Source organism: Canis lupus, chromosome 30 (genome assembly GCF_048164855.1).
Source record: "Canis lupus baileyi chromosome 30, mCanLup2.hap1, whole genome shotgun sequence".
Taxonomy (NCBI): Eukaryota; Metazoa; Chordata; class Mammalia; order Carnivora; family Canidae; genus Canis; species Canis lupus.
Genome location: NC_132867.1, coordinates 30,709,630 through 30,731,730, shown reverse-complemented (window position 1 = coordinate 30,731,730; position 22,101 = coordinate 30,709,630). Strand labels below are relative to the sequence as shown.

Genomic DNA, 22,101 nt, shown 5'->3' with positions numbered 1-22,101 from the left:
TTCTGTGAGCTCTCTCTCTCTCAAATAAATAAATAAATAAATAAATAAATAAATAAATAAATAAATAAAATCTTTTTTAAAAAGAAATCTAACCCAGGTGGGACTAGATGTTGGTTGCTAATCAAAAAAGGCCATCTACAGTGAAGATCCATATTAAAAAAGGAAAAACTACATTCTTGTCTTAAACACTTCAGTTTACCTTAAAATATGTAAATGTCCATTCCTTCACCTATTTTTTGATGAATGCCCAAAGCCCTTCTTGGGTAGGGACTTGCTGATTGGATGGCTTCGTTATTTTTCTTGTATAAATCACATCCATATATTTCTAGTTTTGACTTCTTTAAAATAGAACAAGAATTTAAAGATACTTGTGAAGTGTTCTGAGTGTGGAATCCTTCCAGATCCTTGCAATGTGTTTTCATATCTCTTTACAGTTGTTGCAACCACACCAAATTAAGCAGAACTTTTGAGCAACTCACATTGTTGAGTCTCCTGGCAGCATGCAACTCAGTTCTCAGAGACACAACTCTCTGAGATAGATTATATCTTTTTGCAAAGAACATAAGTTACATAAAAAAAAGAAATCTTGGGGATCCCTGGGTAGCTCAGTGGTTTAGCATCTGCCTTTGGCCCAGGGCGTGATCCTGGAGTCCCAGGATCAAGTCCCACATTGGGCTCCTTGCGTGGAGCCGGCTTCTCCCTCTGCCTATGTCTCTGCCTTTCTCTCTCTCTACCTCTCTCGGTCACTCATGAATAAATAAATAAAATCTTTTTAAAAAAATCTTTAGGGACACCTGTGTGGCTCAGTCGTTGAGCATCTGTCTTTGGCTAAGGTCATGATCCCAAGGTCCTAGGATCGAGTCCCACATCGGGCTCCCCGCAGGGTGTCTGCTTCTCCCTCTGCCTGTGTCTCTGCCTCTTCCTGTGTCTATCATGAATAAGTAAGTAAAATATTTTTTTAAAAATAAATCTTTCTTGCTTTGTTGACCAATTTATTCCAGGTATGAGGAACAGAGCCTGGCACAGGGCCGATGTTCAATTTGTTCTAAAAAAGATGTTTCACTGGGGGCCTGGGTAGCTCAGTCAATTGGCCGTCAGACTCTTGGTTTTGACTCAGGTCATGATCTCACGACTGAGGGATTGAGCCTCACATTGGGCTCTGTGCTCAGTGTGCAGTCTTCTTGAGATTCTCTCCCTCTGCCCCTTTCCCCACTCATTCTCTCTCTCTCTCTCTCTCAAATAAATAAATCTTTTTTTAAAAAAGATGATTCGGGGATCCCTGGGTGGCGCAGCGGTTTGGCGCCTGCCTTTGGCCCAGGGCGCGATCCTGGAGACCCGGGATCGAATCCCATGTCGGGCTCCCGGTGCATGGAGCCTGCTTCTCCCTCTGCCTGTGTCTCTGCCTCTCTCTCTCTCTCTCTCTCTCTCTGTGATATCATAAATAAATAAAAATTAAAAAAAAAGATGATTCGCATAATATTTAATTAAATTAATTACAGTAATAGTACGACCAGCATAAAAATGTTTGAAAGCTAACACAACAGACTCAGTAGGCACAGTAGATAAATCAGCAAGCAGGTCAAAGTGGTCAACCATCTATGAGCATGAAACTTGCCTTGGGCATTGATTAGTATGTGTTTTGGGGGAGATGGGAGTGTCCACAAACTGGGGAGTCCATTAGGTGAAGATTTGTAATGAGACCCTTCTTTCCCCTGAAAAGTTAAGAAGCTTAGGTCAACGAGGGCTCAGAGAGAGAAAGTCAAAGAAAGGAGTCACATAGAATTTTAATGACTTCTGGTTGTCAAGAAGGTCTTCTCCCCCCAAAAAAATCATATGAATTCTTTCCACCTATTTGAAATAACTGGGGGCTGCTATGGTTCCCAGGTGGAAGAAGACATCTCACCACTGCTTTAAGAGCAAGATATCCACCTGCTACCTAAGTTCTTTATTCATGCCTTTCTTCACCAAGAAGGCATAAGGCATTTGAATAAAATCATTTGAAACCACATCTAGAATGGTGTCACGGAGTCAGACTGCCCTGTACAGATCCTATTGTTACAGCAGCAATGCTGATTCCTCAAACTAGGAATAAGTGCTTCCATGAAGCTGGAATGGTAGCGAATTCTGTGTGTGTATTGCCCTGGCAGGAAGATTGAAGTGGGGGTGGCAGCAGCAGCAGAAATGCCAAAGGAGTGGTGATTGAAGGCATTGAAGTCTTGGCTCCACCATGGGAGCCATGCCTCCAGGTGGGCTGTGGGACCACGCTCTCCCCTGTGTGGTGTAGTGGTAGGTATTTTCCTCCTTGCTTCCTGGTGCCAAGCTTAGTTCTTCAGGTCTTGAAGTTTCCATGAGATAGATACCTCCTTTGCTTGCAGTAAATTCCTTTTCTGCTTAAATCAACCAATCATTCATCTTTCATGCAACCAAGAATATGGACTGACTCAGCACATGTGAGATTGATAATCAAATACACATTCTATAGCCTGACCCACATCTCAGTCCTGAGGCCCATGACTAGACTGTCTCGAATTACTCCATCTTCCTCTTTCTTTTGTCACATTTCACCAATTGTCTCAATCCTGATCCTTGTCTCTGCTTATGCCCCTTTGCCTAATCCTTCTAGGGGCTCCTCCAACTCCTGGGCACCAGGGCATCTAGAAGAATAGGACTTCTAGACTCTAACAACTCTGGTTAAAAATTGAGATTGCATTTGGCTTGAACAAGGCTCACATAGTCTTAGCATTGTGCTTCTAAGTTTCCACCAAATGTCCTTCCTTTCTGTTATTTGCCATTTTTGTTCTTGTTTTCATTTTCTTCCCCCACTACCTGATGGCCTGGCTTCGTGCTTACAGTTTTGGCTACTGCAAAGTGACTAGCCATCTTCCTGCCACCAGTGTTGGTGCTTCCCAGCTTCTGCAAGGCTCTCACCACTGCTGTCTTCTCTTGGTGGTTGTACATTTCCAGGGCCCCAAAAGGTAGCCTCAGTCTTTCTGACTAGGCCAGAGGTGATTCGAGGGTCAGCAGCTGGTACTACATCAGACACAGCGGTCACTGCACCAGAGCAGGAACCCCAGAACAACCTAGGCAACCCCAAGCCATGTTCCCTACTTTCCTGAAACACCTAGATGGCCCTTGACTATAGCCAAGGTGGTCAGGCTTTGCCTCCCTAATTTGAGCAGAATTGCCCAAGTAGGTATTCAGAGGCTCGACCACAAGTCCCAGGGATCTCCTTCCCATTTCTCCAAGGAGACGTGGAGTTCTCATGAAAACAGGACTTCTGGTAACCTTCTAGAATCCCAGCATCTTTAGGCAGGTAGACAGGTTAGCCTAGATTATGACTCTCACATGCAGTATGGTCAGTAGGGAAGCAAATTGTCCTGTTTGTGGCACCCAGGGCCATTCTGGTTTTAGTGTTGACAGTCCAGCATCCTAGGAAAATCTTCGTCTCAGGAAAACCAGGGCAACTGGTCACCCTAGCAATCAGCCAAAGTGAAATAAAGAATGTCTACAAGCTGAGGTCGACCACAGGTTAAGGCAAAATGATTTGATGCCCTTAATGTTGGCACAAAGCTGTTTTCTTTCTTTGTATCTACACACAGAGCGTCCTTTTAGACCTGCCAAAATGCTAAAGTAATTATGTTCCCTCTTTGTTGTAGCTTGAAAATATTCACAGAAGTCCTGGAGCCTGCTTTCTTCCAGCCGACTGACTACTTAGTGAAGCATTCCTTGCTTAGCTGCTTCAATCTTCCCTCTTTTCATCATTTTAGCTGATCTCTTCTGAACCTCTGCCAATTTATCTGCATCTTCTTGATACCATGGCACTCTGGATTGAACACCAAGCGCATTTATGTAGGCTTTCACCTCCTCGTCTCATTATATGCCCCAGGCAGCAAATGCAGCAAAACCATGTAAGCATCTTATCCAATTATTGTAATTGCTTTCAAGACACACGCACACAGAGACAGATATACTCTGTTAGTCAAGAGAATTAAACACCTTCTGAAGGTCAAAAAGCCACATCTCTTTGGGTTAGAAAATGCAGGGCAATAATCTGGGAAAAATGATGAGCAGAGTGGTAGGGAGGGCAGTGGATGGAGCTCCGAAGACCTTGCTAGCCATCTCTCTCTGCCCCCACCAGCTTGGACACTTTGGAGAAGTCAATTCCACCAACCTGGCTCTCCATTTCCTCATGAATAAAAATGAAAGGGTTGGACAAGTCATCACAAATGTCCTTTCCATCACTGCTATTTGAGGAAAGACAAAGATGGCTTCAGGGTAACACCTCACCCAGGGGATCTCAGTGGGAGCCGGGCTGAATCCGAATCGCCTGCAGCACTGTTGCGACATACACCTGCTTCTCCAGCTGGCCTCCTGCTGACCCCTTCCCCGCCCAGGGCACCTTGACATTTGGAGACATTATGAAAACTCGTGTGGTGATTATGATGGTGACTGTGGTAGGAAAATATTCCCCTTCTACTCCCTGGAACCTATGACTATGTTAGATTTGAGGGAAAAGAGGAACTGAGGTTGCATTCAGAATTAAGACTGCTGATCAGCTGACCTGAGGATACAGGATACTGGATTAGCCAAGGTGAATAAGCCAATGTAATCATGAGGATTCTTAAAAGTGGAGGGGGTGACAGAAGAGGGGGGCAGGGTGTGTAAGGTGGGGACTCCACCTGCCATTGCTGGCTTTGGAGACAGGAGAAGGAGCCACAAGCCAAGAACTTGGGCAGGTCTCTAGAAACCACAAAAGGGAAAGAACAGATTTTCCCCTAGAGTCTCCAGAAGGAACACAGCCCTGATGTCACCATGTATGAGCCCAACGAGAGCCATTTTGAACCTCTGACCTCCAGAAATAGAAAATAATAATAATAATTTGTATTGTTTCAAGCCACTAAACATCTTGTGACAGCGGCAACAGGAAATCAATCCGGTGACCTCTGGGGCCACTGTGGCACATGTACACTCGCTCTCACCTACCATTCCTTACACTCTCACACATCCTCACATACTCCTGTGGTCATGCTCCCACACATATCCCCACTCGGCCACACTCTCACACACACACACACACACACACACACACAGCTACACTCTCACACTCACATACACTGACACACTCTTTCACACATTCATACTCTCACACATGTACACTCACTCCCCGAATGCACCCCCTCACATACACATACACTCACTCCCCAAACACACCCCCATACACATACATATACTCCTCCCAAACACACATTCATGTAGACTCTCACACACAATCACATACACTGACACACATTCTCTCACACGTTCACATACTCACACACATGCCCACTCACTCCCCAAATGCACACACACTCACTCAGACCTATGCACATTCTCACTTGCCTTTAACCCATTCAACTGTCCTGGGTTGTATGGAATAACATCTATGGACTTTTCAATGTTCCCAAGAGAAAGCCAGAACTCTCTTCTAACCATATCAAGAAGCAATTTGCAATGAAACATGCTATGGAATATGAGGGGGGGCTCCTGGCAACCCCGACACCAGCGAGGCTCACCCGCCACCTCCCCAGATACACTGGAGACGCTCTTCCTGATACCAAGATCTGATTTTGTTTTCTTGGCTTAAAACTCCTTGAGGCATTCAGTGCACAATTCTGTACTGCAGTTGGTGAGACTCATTGGGGTCAGTGGCAGCTGATCTGATGGGAAAAATACTGAGCAGGGAGTCAAGAGGCTTATGGGCAAGTCCCGGCTTATCCTGTTATTTTGTGGTCACTTAATTACAAAATATGTCACTCTCCACAAAGTAAGTTAGGCTGCCGGCCTCTGAACCCCACATGAAATGCTTCTTCATTATTAGTGTGTTTTCATTCACAGGGAATGTTCCATGTACTCCAGAAATTAGAAGTTCCTTCAATGCATGAGGTGAGCCTCTATTTTTAATTCACCCCCATACCTAGTAAAATGTGCCATACCCTGTGAGCATCCAGTAAACGTGGATTAGCTGATGGCTGGCCTCAAATGAACAAAGCCTGATTCGGTTCAAACCCTGCAGGTCGTGGCACAAATGTAGGTGTGTCTTTGGGTCTCCTTCCTAGCACCAGTGACATAGCAGGAATCTATCAAAATTTATAAAATAAATTTTGGCACGCTATAAAATAATTATTAGCATCATCTTATCTTCATGCTACAAATATGTTTTTAAGGCAGAAGTTGCTTCGTGTGGAAACGACTTAGAAACATCCTTATTCTATTGAGAAGGAAAGTCTTATGGACTAAAGTGTGCTCCCATCCCCCACAACTCTTCCCCCACCCTGCAAAATTCGTATGTTGAACTCCTAACCCTCAGTTAGTGAGGAGTCAGTATCTCGGAATGTCCCTGTACTTTTGAGACAAGGTCTTCATAGGGGTGATTAAGTTAAAAGGAGGTCATTAGGGTTGGCCTAATCCAATCTGACTGGTGTCTTTGTAGAAAGAGGAGATTAGGACACACACACACACACACACACACACACAAGGAAAACCATTTGAGGACACAGGGAAAAGATCCTCATCTACAAGCCAAGGAAAAAAGACTCAGAAGAAACCAATCTTGCTGATGCCTTGGCCTTGACCTTCTAGTCTAGATCTGGGACTGTGAGAAAATAAATGTCTATGACTCAAGCTGCCTGGTCTGTGGTACATTTTTATGGCAGCTCCAGCAAACTCATACAGCAAGTGTATAGACTACTTTTGTTTATTTTAGATGTTTGCGGAAAGCAAAATTTTTTTTTAAGATTTTATGTATTTATTCATGAGAGACAGAGAGAGAGAGAGAGAGAGAGGCAGAGACACAGGCAGAGGGAGAAGCAGTCTCCACGCAGGGAGCCCGATGTGGGATTCAATCCTGGGACTCCAGGATCATGCCCTGGGCCGAAGGCAGGCGCCAAACTGCTGAGCCACCCAGGGATCCCCCGGAAAGCAAATTTAATTTGAAATTACATACTTAATTGTTGCAAAAAAATTTTTTAAGATTTTATTATTTTGAGAGAGAGAGAGTGCAAGCATGTGAGTGCAAGCAGGGGGAGAGGTAGAGGGAAAGGGAGAGGGAGAGGGAGAGGGAGAGGGAGAGGGAGAGGAGAGGAAGAGGGAGAGGGAGAGGGAGAGGGAGAGGGAGAGGGAGAGGGAGAGGGAGAGGGAGAGAGAGAGAGAATCTCATGTGTGCTCCACACTTAGTACAGAGACCAGCTCAGATCTCCATCTCATGACCCTGAGATCACAACCTGAGCTGAAACCAAGAGTCAGACACTTAAGCAATGGAGCCACCCAGGCATCCCCCCAAAATTTCTGAAACAGAAAATAGAAACTTGATGAAATTTAAATTGTCCCTTCCCTCATTGCTGATGCATATCTTTCCAAAACTTTTTCCAAACAAAAATATATGCACGTAAATAGATTTTTTTTTAATTTATTTATTTAAAAGAGAGAGAGAGGGCAGCCCGGGTGGCTCAGTGGTTAAGCGCCATCTTCAGCCCAGGGCCTGATCCTGGAGACCTGGGATCAAGTCCCACATCAGGCTCCCTGCGTGGAGCCTGCTTCTCCCTCTGCCTGTGTCTCTGCCTCTCTCTCTCTCTCTCTCTCTCTCTGTCTCTCATGAATGAATAAATAAAATTTTAAAAAATAAAAAAATAAAAGATAGAGAGCACAAGTGTGGTGGGGAAGGGCAGAGGGAGAGGGAGAGAGAGAGAGAGAATCCTCAAGCAGACTCTGCGTTGAGTGCAGAGCCCCACATGGGGCTCAATCTCACAACCCAGAGATCACCACCTCAGCTGAAACCAAGAGTCAGATGTTTAACCAACCGTGCCACCCAGGTGCCTCTGTATATAAATAGATTAAAGTTTTAAATGAATAATACACAGTCGGGATCCTTGGGTGGTGCAGCGGTTAAGCGCCTGCCTTTGGCCCAGGGCGCGATCCTGGAGACCCAGGATCGAATCCCACATCGGGCTCCCGGTGCATGGAGCCTGCTTCTCCCTCTGCCTGTGTCTCTGCCTCTCTCTTTCTCTCTGTGACTATCATAAATAATAATAAAAAAAATTAAAAAAAAAAAAGAATAATACACAGTCTATAATCAGCTTTTTTACTATATATATATGTCAGTTTTATTCCCCCATTTTAATAAATACAAGTTTAATTTTAAATGGTTGTCTAGTTCTCCATTATGTAAATGTATAAAATTCACTGAATCAGTCCTCTATTGTTTAACAGCTAGATTTTTTTTTTCTGGTTTTTACTCTTATCTGATAAAAAATGCACCCTTGTTTATCCGTCTTTGCCTCTTTATCCCGTATTTTCCTTAGGGTAAGTACCTAGGAGATTGCTGTATCAAAAAGGAATGCAGTTTAAATACCTCAAAAAAATTTTTTCCAGGACTCCTGGGTGGCTCAGCGGTTGAGCATCTGCCTTCGGCTCAGGGTATGATCCTGGGATCCGGGACTGAGTCCCACATCGGGCTCCCTGCGGGGAAGCCTACTTCTCCCTGTGCTTATGTCTCTGCCTCTCTCTCTCTCTCTCTCTCTCTCTCTCTCCCTCTCTCTTTGTGTCTCTCATGAATAAGTAAATAAATCTTTTAAAAAAAATGTTTTCCTTTTCTAAATTTCATTTTTTTAAAAAGATTTTATTTATTTATTCATAAGAGACACACACACACACACAGAGAGAGAGAGAGAGAGAGGCAGAGACACAGGCAGAGGGAGAAGCAGGCTCCATGCAGGGAGTCTGATGTCGGACTCAATCCTGGGTCTTCATGATCATGCCCTGGGCCCAAGGCAGTGCTAAATCGCTGAGCCACCTGGGCTGCCCTAACTTTTATTTTTTTTAAAACTTTGTTTATTGGAGAGAGAGAGAGTGCGTGTGTGAACAGGGTGAGGGGCAGAGGAAGAAGCAGATTCCCTGCTGAGCAAGGAGCCTGATTCAGGGCTCTATCTTGGGAATCCAGGATCATGATCTGAGCTGAAGGAAGATGCTTAACCAATTGAGCACCCAAGCACCTCTTTTTTTCTTTTAGAGAGAGATAGAGGACCTGTGCACACTTGCAAGTGGTTAGAGGAGGGACAGAGGGAGAGACAGTCTCTAGCAGGCTCCACATTGAGCACAGAACTGGACGCAGGGCCCATCTCATGACCCGGAGACCACAACCCAAACCAAAACCAAGAGTTGGACACCAATAAATAGAGCCACTCAGAGTCCCCTAAATACCTTTAAAGGGACTCATTAGTTTCCACCACATTCCTCATCCCTCAAACAAGGCCTGACACAAAATAGAGGCCAACCAATATTTGTTGAATTAATCAGTATTGCCAAATGAAATAGATGAACTCGTGACATGTTATTTCTAAATCTATCTGTAGATGCCATAAAATTAAAAGTGAATTGAAGACCTATTATTCTTGGTTAGCCAGCTAATGGTAAAAATGAGGCCTTCAACCTCATATGCATCAGTGACTCCTACCCGGTACCTGAACCAGAGCGATGCCTCTCCCAGGTAACGTTGTTCTCAAAAATCTGTGCTTTTAGCAATGTTTGAACTTAAAAAGAGTGGAAGTGGGTTAGACTAAATCAGTTGCCACAATCAGAAAACATATTAAACACTAAACACACACACTCACACCTACACACCCCACCCCAGCTCAACTTTTTACATCAAGATGCCAGAGTATGCCTCCATCTCAGCCCATTCAGGCTGCTATAACAAAATACCATAAACTAGGTGGCTTATAAACAACAGAAACTTATTTTTCACAAGTTCTGGAGGCTGGAAGTCTGAGATAAAAGTGCCAGCCAAGTCAGTGTTTGCTCCCTAGACAGCTGTCTTTATGTTATTACATCATATGGCTGAAAGAGGGACAGAGCTTTCTGTTGTCTCTTTCATAAGGGCACTAATCGCACTCATGAGAGCTTCACCTTTGTGACCTATTCACCTAATCCCGAAGGCCCAAATCCTAATGTTATTACACTAGGGTCAGGTTTCAGCATATGAATTTTGGAAGGATACAAACAGGGGCACCTGGGTGACTCAGTGGTTGAGCATCTGCCTTTGGCTCAGGTCAAGATCTGCGGTCCTGGAATTGATCCCCTCTGCCTGTGTCTCTGCTTCTCTCTCTGTGTCTCTCATGAATAAATAAATAAAATCAAAAAAAAGAAAAAAAAGAAAGAAAGAAAGAAGAAAGAAGAAAAAAAGAAAGAAAGAAAGAAAGAAAGAAAGAAAGAAAGAAAGAAAGAAAGATTCAAACATTCAGTCCACTGCAGCCTCCAACTTCCTCTTCAACAGAGACAAGAAAAACAACCCTTTGTCTATAGCAGTGGACCATCTTTACACCAAATATTTGAATCATCTACTTTACTATTCTGACATGAAATCCATACATAGCATGGCCAACCCAAGAGAAGACATCGGTAGGAATTCAGGTACTTGCCTTCCATGTAAAACTCCGAGAACAGGACAATGACAACCGCAGACTAAAATGGGTGTGTTGCATTGGCACCTCAAGTCTCATGAGCAATGTTGCCATTAGCAACGTTTCCCACAAAACAGAATACAATGTCGTTTCAATTTGCATGGTTGTTCCCCCAATTGGGTTCATTACATATTAAAAGTATATAAAAATAATAAAATAAAGAGTGGAGTTCAGATCTAGGATTAGATCACCCTCAACAAATTTTTCACTTACATAAATGACCAGCAAGACATTCCAAAGTAATGCAGGCTGGGGGACACTTCCTCATTGTGAGAGGGAACTTCACACACTGTGGGGTGACTAGCAATCCAGGCTCCCACCTGAAATTATTGTAACTGCAAAAACTGTCCCACAAAGATTTGGAGCAATTAGAACCCTTGTGTTTTGCTGGTGGGAATGTAGAATGGCATAGCTGCTATGGAAACAGTAGGGTGGTTCCTTAAAAAGCTAAACATAGTGGGGCACCTGGGTAGCTCCGTCAGTTAAGCATCCAACTCTTAATTTTGGCTCAGGTCATGATCTCTGGGTCATGAGATTGAGCCCTGTGTTAGGCTCATGCTGAACATAGAGCCTGCTTAAGATTCTCCCTCTCTCTCCCTCTGCCCCTGCCCCCTACCACCTTGCACATGAGGATGCACACACACGCATGCTCTCTCTAAAAAAATTTTTTGAATATTGAACATAGAATTACTGTATTTCTAGCAATTCTACTTCTGAGTAAATCCAAAAGAAGTGAAACTAGAGTCAGATGCTTATACAGCCATGTTTATTAGCAGCATCATTAATGATAACCAGAAAGAGACACTTGGGTGGCTCAGTGGTTGAGCATCTGCCTTTGGCTCAGGGCATGATCCCGGGGTCCTGGGATGGAGTCCCGCATCGGGCTCCCCAAAGGGAGCCTGCTTCTCCCTCTGCCTATGTTTCTGCTTCTCCCTGTGTGTCTCTCAAGAATAAATAAATAAAATCTTAAAAAATAATAATAACTGGGATCCCTGGGTGGCGCAGCGGTTTAGCGCCTGTCTTTGGCCCAGGGCGTGATCCTGGAGACCCGGGATCGAATCCCACATCAGGCTCCTGGTGCATGGAGCCTGCTTCTCCCTCCTCCTGTGTCTCTGCCTCTCTCTCTCTCTCTCTCTGTGACTATCATAAATAAATAAAAATTAAAAAAATAATAATAACCATAAAGTGGAAACAACCCATGTGTCCACCAACAGATGAATGGATAAATAGAATATGGTACATACATATACATACAATGGAATATTATCCAGGCTTAAAAAGGAAGGAAATTCTCACACGTACTACAACATGGGTAAGCCTTAAAGAGATTAAACAAAGAAAATAAGCCATTCATGAAATGGCAAATACAGTATGATTCCACTCATGTGAGCTATCTAAAGTAGTCAGATTCATAGAAATGTAAAGTAGTGTGGTGATTACCAAAGGCTGCGGAAGTAGAACAGGGAGTTAATGTTTAATGGATATAGAGCTTCAGTTTGAGATGATGAAAAGATTTGGGAAAAGCTCAACAGTGTGAATGCCACTGAACTGTCACTTAAAAATGGTGAAAAAGTAAATTGCATGGTGCATATGTTTTATCACACACACATACACAAAAAAATAAAACTGGAGGAGCTGATAACAGAAAAAAATAAAATAACACCAAAAAACATGCCTCATGGATTTCTAAAACACTCCAGTGGAACCACCCGACTAAGCATCACTGAATAAATATGTTCCTTAAAATAGGAAGTGCCAACCCTGTACTTGGAATGGGGAGTGATGGGAGAAGTGTGAAGTAGAACATCTCAGGGATGCCAGATTGGTTTTATCTCAAGTGCCATTGGCTGCTGGAAGGTGGCTGAAAGGCTGTATTGAGAAAACACCTAATAATGCCTTTGAACTCAGCAAGGAAGAACAATACAATCCATTAGCAGAGCCTTCCATGGGCAAGAGAAAGAGGAAAGGATGGCCCATGTGCCACATGTATGCAGGCCTTGAAACGTAAACCCTCTTATTCCAAACATCTTTTGCCTATGACTGGAGCCTAAAATCAAAATAGCTTTCTAGTAGTGCAAAAAAAAAAAAAAAAAAAAAAAAAAAGCAATGGACACACCAAACTCTGTTTTCCCACATTTCACAAAACGTTTCAGAGTTTAGAGCAAAGAGGAAAACATTGGGTTCAAATTTTCAAAGCCATATGTACTTCACTGAACGAGAAAAACTTTACTGTGACGAAAAAAGAGGGAAAAAATAGGACTGCTTAGGAGATACATAGAGCATGGTCTAAGGAGCAGTCTGGAGGAATTTACACACAGGCAGCTCCCAAATTCAAGAACTGAATAAAATTCTTATATTTTTTAACTTTGAGCACATTTTCCTTCTAGGCATAGTCTGCCCTCTGGTGACATTAGCAAGCAGCAAACTCATGTGAAATTGAAATTACTGAGGAAAAGGAGCAAAGAGATTACTGCCCTGAGATCTTCTGATAATGGAGGAAAAACAACAATGCTGTGGCTGCTACTGCTGATGACACTTATGACAGTGGTAGTGGGGGCAGTGATGGTAGAGGTGATGGCAGTGGCAATGGTGGTAGTGGTGCTAGTGATGATGATGTTGGTGGTGGTAATGCCAGCTGTGCTGATGGTGATGGAGGTGGTGGTGGTGGTGGTGGTGGTAGAGATGATGATGGTGGCTGTGCTGATGGTGATGGAGGTGGTGGTGGTGGTGGTGGTGGTAGAGATGATGATGGTGGCTGTGCTGATGGTGATGGAGGTGGTGGTGGTGTTGGGGCAGTCATACCTAACACATATGTAGCATTTCTCTATGCCAGGCTTTAGTATAAATGCTTTACATGCATTCATTAATTTAATCCTCATAATAACTTGGGGGGTGGGTGCTTTTATGATCCCCATTTAAATGCGAGGAGACTGAAATAGAGAGAGGTTATGTCACTTGCCCAAAGTAACACAGCCAAGAAAGAAACAGAGAGGCGACTGACACCCTGCTCTAAAGTACTGATTAAACAAATTTTCCTAAATAGGAACAAGAGTTCTATTTAGAGTTTCATTAAGATATTCTTTTAAGGGAAAGTACAACATGGTAAGTGAAGGCTATCTGTCATTCACACATGTGAATCAAACATTACTCCAAATACCTGGGAGCTTTCACTGAAGGTGAGAACAGAGGGGCGCCATTGGAGAAGACGTTTGGGGGTTTGGGGAGGAGGGAGTCGCTATAGTTGGGAAGGCTTCTCTCTAGCAGCCAGAAGGCAGACACTTTTGAGTCAGGAATAGGATGTCTGAAGGTGGGAGGGTTGCAGGCATGAGGCCTGCCTCATGAATTTCCCAAGAGACTGCCAGTGGCATGTATGGCCTTGGTTAATTGTTCTCCACCTTGGATTCCCTCCTTAAATGGCTGGTTATAGCACATCCTAAAGACCTTGTATTGGTTCAATTGGAGATCACGACCATGATCATTTCACCTTCCTAGTATTTGCAGCAGCCTCTCCAAAAGCCAAACATGCCTTTAGGAATAGGCTTAGAGGAGTTTTCACATCCTGAGTCTTAACAAAAGGAAGAGGGGGCAGGGTTGGGAGAAGGGAGAAGCCAATGCAGGAAGGTTGGCCCTAATATTACTTATTATGACTTCCCCAACATTTGGCACAGCATAGATGCTCAGTAAATGTTTGCTGATAAATAACTAAAGGGATGAATACATGAACGATGCAAGGGATTTTGTTGTTCAACATTGATGACATCACTGTCATGGTATCCCATGACAAATGAGTAACTCATTTGTAGCCATATTTTGCACAGATTTTCCCCCAGACTCTGAAGTCATTGCGCCTCTAAGTGGAGTGACAATACTAAGGGGTTGTGGATGACATCTCTGTTACAAAACAGCATATGCCTTTGCCTTGATATGGTTAATAGAATTACATCAGTAGTTGTGATTTGAATATATGTGTTTTATTAAGGACGTGCTATGCTTTGTAGATGATCATTTCACTGAGCTGAAGTGGGTGGGTGAAAAAGAGTGACTGGCTCACTATTTTTGATTGGGGAATCAGGGATGGCTTCCTGGAGGAGATGGCATTTGAGCTGAGAATCAGATGCATGGAAGGAGTCAGCCACGAGAAGGAGAGCTCCTGTGTGCAGTGTCTACAACATGGAAAGAAGGTGAAGGTATGGAGTATAGGAAGGAGTATGGTGAAAGATGAGTCTGCAGATGCAGGAAGGGCATGATCAGGTGGGTCTCACAAAGCCAGGGAAGGGTCTTCATGGCTTTTAAGTGCAGTGAAGGGGGATCCCTGGGTGGCTTGAGTCCCGCATTAGGCCCCCTGCATGGAGCCTGCTTCTCCCTCTGCCTGTGTCTCTGTCTCTCTGTCTTTCTGTGTGTGTGTGTGTCTCTCATGAATAAATAAATAAAATCTTTTTTAAAAAAAAGTGCAGTGAAGAAGCATGTAGGGGATTAAGCAAGGGAGTGGCACGATGTGCTTTGTTTTAAAAGAACACTGGCTATTTTGAGGAATGGGCTGAAAAGGCCGAGACAGGGGGTGGGGAGACCATGAAGGAGGCTCCTGGCACAGGTCCAGGCCAGCAATCATGGTGACTCCTGGTAGACTGGAAGCAGAGAGGGCAGGGAGAGAAGGGCAGAGTCTCCAAAGGAGAGTAAGCAGAAACTTCTTTGGATTAAAGGAATAGGAAAAAGCCGAATCAAGGATTTGATTTTTGGCCTGAGCATCTGGGTGAATATGGGTGTCCCTCAGGGAGATGAGGAAGACCAGGGCTGGAGTGAGAGGGTTTATTTCTTTTCATTTTGTTGGAAATGGGATATGGAGCAGATCGAGCACTCTGTTTCGGTTTTGTTACTTAAGAAACGTCTATTCCACAGTGGGGAGGAATTCCAAGCAGAAGATTAGGGATGCAGACGTGCTGAAATTCTAGAAAGGGGCCAGGCCTGGAGAAAGGGCCTTGCACCCCATGCAAGAGGGCAATAACACGCATGCATGCAAGCATCTTATGGCTTACAGCACACCTGCTGTGTGCCGGAACTCATCAAGCTCATAGCAATCTCATGAGGTCGTTATTACTTCTAGTTTGACTGATTAATAACCATATTTTGTAAAGATTTTATGTATTTTATTTATTTATTCATGAAAAATACACACACAGAGAGGCAGAGACATAGGCAGAGAGAAGCAGGCTCCTAATGCGGGACTCGATCCCAAGACTGTGGGATCATGACCTGAGCTGAAAGCAGATGCTCAACCACTGAGCTACCCAGGTGTCCCATAACCACATTTTCATGTGTATCTCACCTTAGAGTTGCTAGAACACTTCCTTACAAGCTGTCTCTGTCCCCTTCTGCTCCTTTCAATGACACTAGGGAACAGAAAGGCATGGGTGATGGTGGCCACGAGCACAGGAATTATACCTGTTGCAACATATACCAGCAGAGACACACAGATGAGGACATACGGTTTGTGCACCTGTGCTTATTATGCTTTTCAAAAGCAGTTCAAATTTTTGTTACGTACATAAGAGCCCTCTGCTGTTCAGACTGAGTTTATCCATCAACCGAGATTTTTCAGCTGAGCAGAATAAAAGTATTCAGAGTTCTCTCTAATTTTTTGTGAAATGCTCTTGGGATAGAAATCCCACATGCTGACCATCGACACTTTTTAGAATGGCTTAATTTGTCATAAATTTGTGATAAATATTAGAGAACCCAATATTCTCTTGTTCGAGAAAGCAACGGTGAATGAGAAAAAAGGTGCTTTTATGTCTGAGACCCACCTTCAGTGACTGGATATTTCAAAAAATTGTTGCGAAGTCTTGGCATATTCACCACTATGCCATACCCATTCGTGCAGAGAATAGCATCTGAACGGATCCCAAAAGGCTGTAGAGGCGTAAAAGGGAAGGGAATGAATTGGTCTGGTCCCTGATGATGTGGAGATGGCAAAAACAAGGTGAGGATTTTCCAGACAGCAAGAATTCCCCAAAACCAAGAGAACCCTAGACTTGAGCTGGGATGTAAAGCTAGAGGAATATCCCAGTAGGGCTGGAGGTGGGTCTTCAGCACCCACCGTGTTTGGCCTTCAGTGAGGACCCCAGAAGGCTCATTAACTGGCCAGTGACCTACGTCCAAGCAGGTCTAAGCTTCATTTAAGCTTTATTTTTTTTAATTAATTAATTTATTTATTTATTCATGAGAGACACACAGAGAGAGAGAGAGAGGCAGAGACACAGGCAGAGGGAGAAGCAGGCTCCATGCAGGGAGCCTGACGTGTGACTCGATCCCGGGTCTCCAGGATCATGCCCTGGGCTGAAGGCAGCGCTAAACCGCTGAGCCACCCGGGCTGCCTAAGGTCTAAACTTTATTAATTTTTTTTTTTATTTATGATAGTCACAGAGAGAGAGAGAGAGAGAGAGAGGCAGAGACACAGGCAGAGGGAGAAGCAGGCTCCATGCACCGGGAGCCCGATGTGGGATTCGATCCCGGGTCTCCAGGATCGCGCCCTGGGCCAAAGGCAGGCGCCAAACCGCTGCGCCACCCAGGGATCCCCAGGTCTAAACTTTAAAGGAAACTTTGGAAGGTGTGTGTAGGGTGGTCAGAGTAGGGAAGGGAGGACAACAAATGGCCATCTAGGTGGCTCTAAAAGCTTCGTGAAGGAAAATCACCAGGTCCTCAGCTAGTGTGGTGAGAGAAAGAAGAGAGAAGACAGAAGAGAATTGAGAGAAAGTAAAGAAAAAAAGAGACGTCTGGGAAAACAGAGGAATGGCTATATAAACTATTATAGAAGTTCCATTGTTATTGATAACAAAACAAAAACAAATATTTTGTACTCCTTAGGCCTACCTGTATGCACTCCGTCTCCTTCTTCCTAATGCTGCCTGGCTTAGTGACCCGGGCTCATAGCTGCCCCTCAGCCTAGAGCCCATGCTAACCTTAGACAGGTGATCCCTGAGTAGTAATTGAGAGCATTACCACCCCACACAGGGATATTTGAAAATGCATGAGAGCATTTTCAATACGTACAATGACTGAGGCAGGGTACTGACATTTAGGGGCGGGAACCAGGAAGGCTAAGCATCCTGCAATATCCAAGAAAGTCCCACACGATGCAGAATCAAACCACCCATAATCCGGTAGACCCATCACTGAGGAACATGGATGCCATCTGTCCCCGGGTCCCAGTCTGATAATTGGGCATCTGCTGTGTTCTCTATACTATACCCGACAAGACCCCCTGAACACAAGTCTCCCAACTCCCAACTCCTGCAGTGAAGCCTGTGGTATTCTCAAGATACTCGGCATCACCGCCTCCTGTCTCTGTGTTTTGAGAATTTATCAAGTGCCCAGCACCGTAGTCACAGCTAGTAGCCAAGAGACGCAGAGAAAGAGCCCAAGATTTTATCCCTCCCCACAAAGGATTTAACACTCCACCGAGGAATAACAGGCTAGCCCATGAGAGAAATCCTTAAACCAGACTGGATGTACACATACCAGCATATAACTCAGAGCTAAATTGCTCCATACAAACTAGAAGGACTTTGGAGTTTCAGAAAAGGGAATGAATGAAGACAGGAAAAGAGGAAAAAAGAGCAGATAAATGCTCTTCAGTATTTCCCAAAGTGGGTTCCTTGGAGCACTGGTTCAGTGAAGTAGCAAATACTGTGACTGGTGAGGGGGAAAGGTTCTGTGGTCAAATAAGCTTGAGAATTGCTGGTTTGAACAAAATTAATCAGCTTTCTTTATTCCAGGACATCTTAGATGGTCCATAGAGACCATCTCCATTGAGAACCATCACAATTCTCTGAGAGTGGATTTTACTCTTCAGAATTCACTTGGTTTATTTGACCATAGCTTGCTCTCTCTCTCTCTCTCTCTCTCTCTCTCTTTTTAACAGATTTCATGGTCCTGAGGTTGTATGGCACGTACCTGGGAAAGACCGTTGTAATCAGAGTACCAGGCATAGGAAGGCAAGTGCAGGAAAGTCGGGAATGTGCATGAGATAGTGAGATGAACGGCACAGCCAGAGGAGAGGGGAAAGCTAGGCAAGAAATGAGTATATAGGTTCAAGTACTACCTCGGCCATCTACTAACCACATGAACTTGAGCAGGGCCTATTTGCTCACACATAATACACAGACAAGCTGTTGTTAGGATCAGATAGAGTAATATAATATAAAGCACTTAGGGCAGTTCTTGGCACAAAGTGATGTTATTGTCTCAGAATATTACAAACCTGGAGGCCAGACAGTGGAGGGTCTTTAAATTGGACAGAGCAATGTAAGTGCTATGGGCAAGACAGAGTCCCATAGAAGTTTGTTTTTGTTTTTTTTTTAAGATTTTTTTTTTAATATATTTATTCAGAGAGAGAGAGACAGAGGCAGAGACACAGGCAGAGGAAGAAGCAGGCTCCATGCAGGAAGCCTGATGTGGGACTCCATCTGGGTCTCCAGGATCACACCCCGGGCTGCAGGCGGCGCTAAACTGCTGCGCCACCGGGGCTGCCCTAGAAGTTTTTTTATTTGTACAGCTAACCAACCCTTGAACAGCACAGGTTTGAATTGCATGGGTCCACTCATGCAGATTTTTTTTTTTTTATAAATACAAAATAGTACCATAAATGTGTTTTCTCTTCCTTAGGATTTTCTTAATGACATTTTCTTTCCTCTAGCTTACTTTATTGGAGGAAAACAGTATATAATACATAGGATACACAAAATATGCATTAATCAACAGTTTATGTTATGACTAATCTTTTGGTCAACAGTAGGCTATGAGTTGTTACATCTGGGGGAGTCCAAAGCTATACTGGATTAGAGCGCCTGGGTGGTCTCTCTTGGTTGGACATTCTGACTCTTAGTTTTGGCTCAGGTCATGATCTCAGGGTTGGGAAATCCAGCCCCATGTCAAGCCCTGCTTCAGGCTCCGTTCTCAGCAGGAAGTTTGCTTGAGATCCTCTCCCTCTGTCCCTCCCCCCACACTTGCTCACTCTCTCTAATAAATAAATAAATCTTTACCAAAAAAAAAAACTATGCTGGATTTTTTATTGTGCAGGGAATTGGTGTCCCTGTCCCTAACCCCAGCCTTGTTCAAAGGTTGATTATAGGGGCACCTGGTGGCTCAGTTGATTAAGCAACTGACTCTTGATTTCAGCTCAGGCCCTGATCTCAGGGTCATGAGATTGAACACTGCATGGGGCCCTCCTTCTGTGCCTCCTGTTCATGCTCTCTCTCTCTCTCAGATAAATAAATAAATCTTAAAAAAAAAAAAACCCACAAAGGTAGACTGTATATTTTTCTATTACTAAATGTTTCATACAAAATGAAGGATATATGTATACATGTGGGTATGTGTATATATGTGCACCTTATGGACCCATTACCCAGCTAAGAAAATGACCATCACCAATGCCTTCTAATCCCCTCCTCTGTCTCCGTCCTTCCCCATCAGAGGGAACTACCAGTCTGATTTGGGTACTTGTGTTTCCCACATTTACCTTTATAGTTCAACTACATTCGTATGTTCCTCTACATATACAACTTAGTTTTCTGTTTTCTGAACATTGTCTAGATGCAATCATATAGCGCTTATTTTTATGTGACTTTCTTTTCTTGTTCAATTTCATATTCCAGAGACTTACCCATGATGATGCATCGACTCTAGTTCATTAGTCTTCAGTGATCTTTAGTGAAGTATTCCCTTGAACACATTCCATACTTTTCTATCCCTTCTCTGGTTAGTGGACATTTGGAGTGATTCCCATTTTTTGCTCTAACAAAAATGCTGGCAAGGGCATGTCTCCTGTTGTACCCGTGCAAGAGATTCTAGATGTCTGTATACCTCCAGCTTTTCTAGGACCTCCCAAATTGTTTTCTGAAATGATCGATCTCACTGGCCCCCTTATTACATATTCCTTTCTTCACATCAGTTCCCCTAGAAACTTCTAAGTGAAAAGGACTGACCAGGCAAAGGCTACATTAAGGAAGATCTGTTTGCCAATGACAGAAGAAACCCCTGGCCAGCTAAGATGGATAAGAGAGCAGACGATATTGGGGTGCCTGGGTGTCTTGGCTGCATCTAACTTTTGATCTCAGCTCAGGTCTTGATCTCACAGTCATGAATTCAAGCCCCACGTTGGATGCTACACTGGGCATGGAGCCTACTTAACAAACAAACAAACAAACCAGAGGAGACATCAACAGGCACATCTCTACAAAGACCCATGGACCCAGCAAGGAACAGGCTTCTTTGGGGGCAGAACCCCTATTGTCTCTCCTTTGTGTATGAGTTGGTATCCACCAATAAGTTCATGACCCTTAGAATGGACCTAGAAGTCTATATGACTTAAAGGAAGTCAAATACATAGCTAAAAACTGGGAATTCTAACATATGTTCCTGGCTCTCCTATAAGAATCTGGCCCCAGGCAAGGTACTTTGCATCTTCAAACCTCATCCTTGTCAAGTATAAATCAGGCATCATTACATGCACAATAGAATTATTATGTGGTATAATTAATTGATTGATGGCAAAGGGTCCTTGGCACCTATAAAACCAGATGTAAATATGTAGTAGTGCTCTTAAGTAAGAACAGGTTATGCACACATTAGGATGGAAGTAGGTTGAACACAATTGGCTCATATGGTGCTTCCCAGTTACACCTTGAATCTCAACTAAATATTAAACTGCTTGGTTTTGTATCAGTAGGACTTTTCCCAAACCATTGGTTTCCTTTGTCTCCTACATACAGCTCAGCGCTGGAGAGGGAAGCAGGTTTCCTGAGAGGTCCCATGTCTCCATTCAAGCCTGCCCAGCTCCCACCGACCAACCCTCTACTCCTGTACAAAGGCCTTGGCCTCATCATCATCACTGGGAGTCCAAACAGACGGCTGATGCAAGTAGGTGTTCTCATGCAGCCTAACTGGGATGCTGTTGGAGCAGCAGTGAGCCTCTAATTTGTGAACAACCACAGAGCAAAAATCAGTGCCAAGAGATGTGATTGCAGGACCCTCTCACCCACAAGCACAAGGATGGCTGGACCAAGAGGTTCGCTGCAGCAGTGTTTGTCCATCCAAAAACCTCCAGGCCCAATCTAAACACCAAAACTTCAGTAGAGGAATAGATAAATAAAATGTGATACAGCCGTCAGATAGAATTCCCTACAGCAATGGAAAGACGTTATTAATTAGACCGGGGAGGGAGTAGTGATTAGTTCTCAGAAATATAGCGTAGAATGAAAAAAAATAACTTTCTAAATGAATATTTAGTAGAGCATGATCTCTTTTATAAACACATAAACTAATGTTCTATTTTGTTCATAGAAAATCTATTTTAAAGGCAGAAACACTTAAAGTTGTGTAATGCAGATTTGTTATGGGCCAGAGCATATTCATCAAATTTATAGCAGAGATCATCTTTGAAGGAGAGATGCGGGGACTGAGGTAGGACCAACGGGACTTCCTTTCTATCTGCAATGTTTAACTTCTTATATCAAAAAAGAGGGATGGGAAAGCAAATATGGATGGTTAGCCAGTGTCCATCCTGGTGGTGAGAGAAAAAGGCAGAAGAAGGAGAGTAAAGATCAAGAGC

General features: G+C 43.7%; 1 protein-coding gene and 1 long non-coding RNA gene across 23 annotated transcripts in view; one reads left to right on the top strand and one right to left on the bottom strand.

The window, feature by feature from the left end:
- Window positions 1-22,101, bottom strand: part of LOC140621556 (uncharacterized) — a 68,789-nt gene that overhangs the window by 15,955 nt on the left and 30,733 nt on the right. Inside the window, exon 1 of one of the 19 annotated variants that reach the window (XM_072806743.1) lies at window positions 10,707-10,862. The exons of the other annotated variants lie outside the window; for them this stretch is intronic. Within the exon in view, the coding sequence (XP_072662844.1) occupies window positions 10,707-10,726 (20 nt within the window). The 5' untranslated portion in view covers window positions 10,727-10,862. Of the gene's footprint in view, window positions 1-10,706; window positions 10,863-22,101 lie in introns of those variants that run through there. 19 annotated transcript variants of the gene reach the window in all.
- LOC140621559 (uncharacterized) lies at window positions 3,310-21,702 on the top strand. 4 transcript variants are annotated; one of them, XR_012021312.1, is made up of 5 exons: window positions 3,310-3,528; window positions 3,657-3,908; window positions 5,875-5,922; window positions 9,387-9,520; window positions 21,263-21,702. It is a non-coding gene; the product is annotated as an uncharacterized lncRNA (long non-coding RNA). The 4 variants fall into 4 exon arrangements; XR_012021313.1 differs by having other exon boundaries at window positions 3,657-4,591; XR_012021314.1 differs by lacking the exon at window positions 9,387-9,520.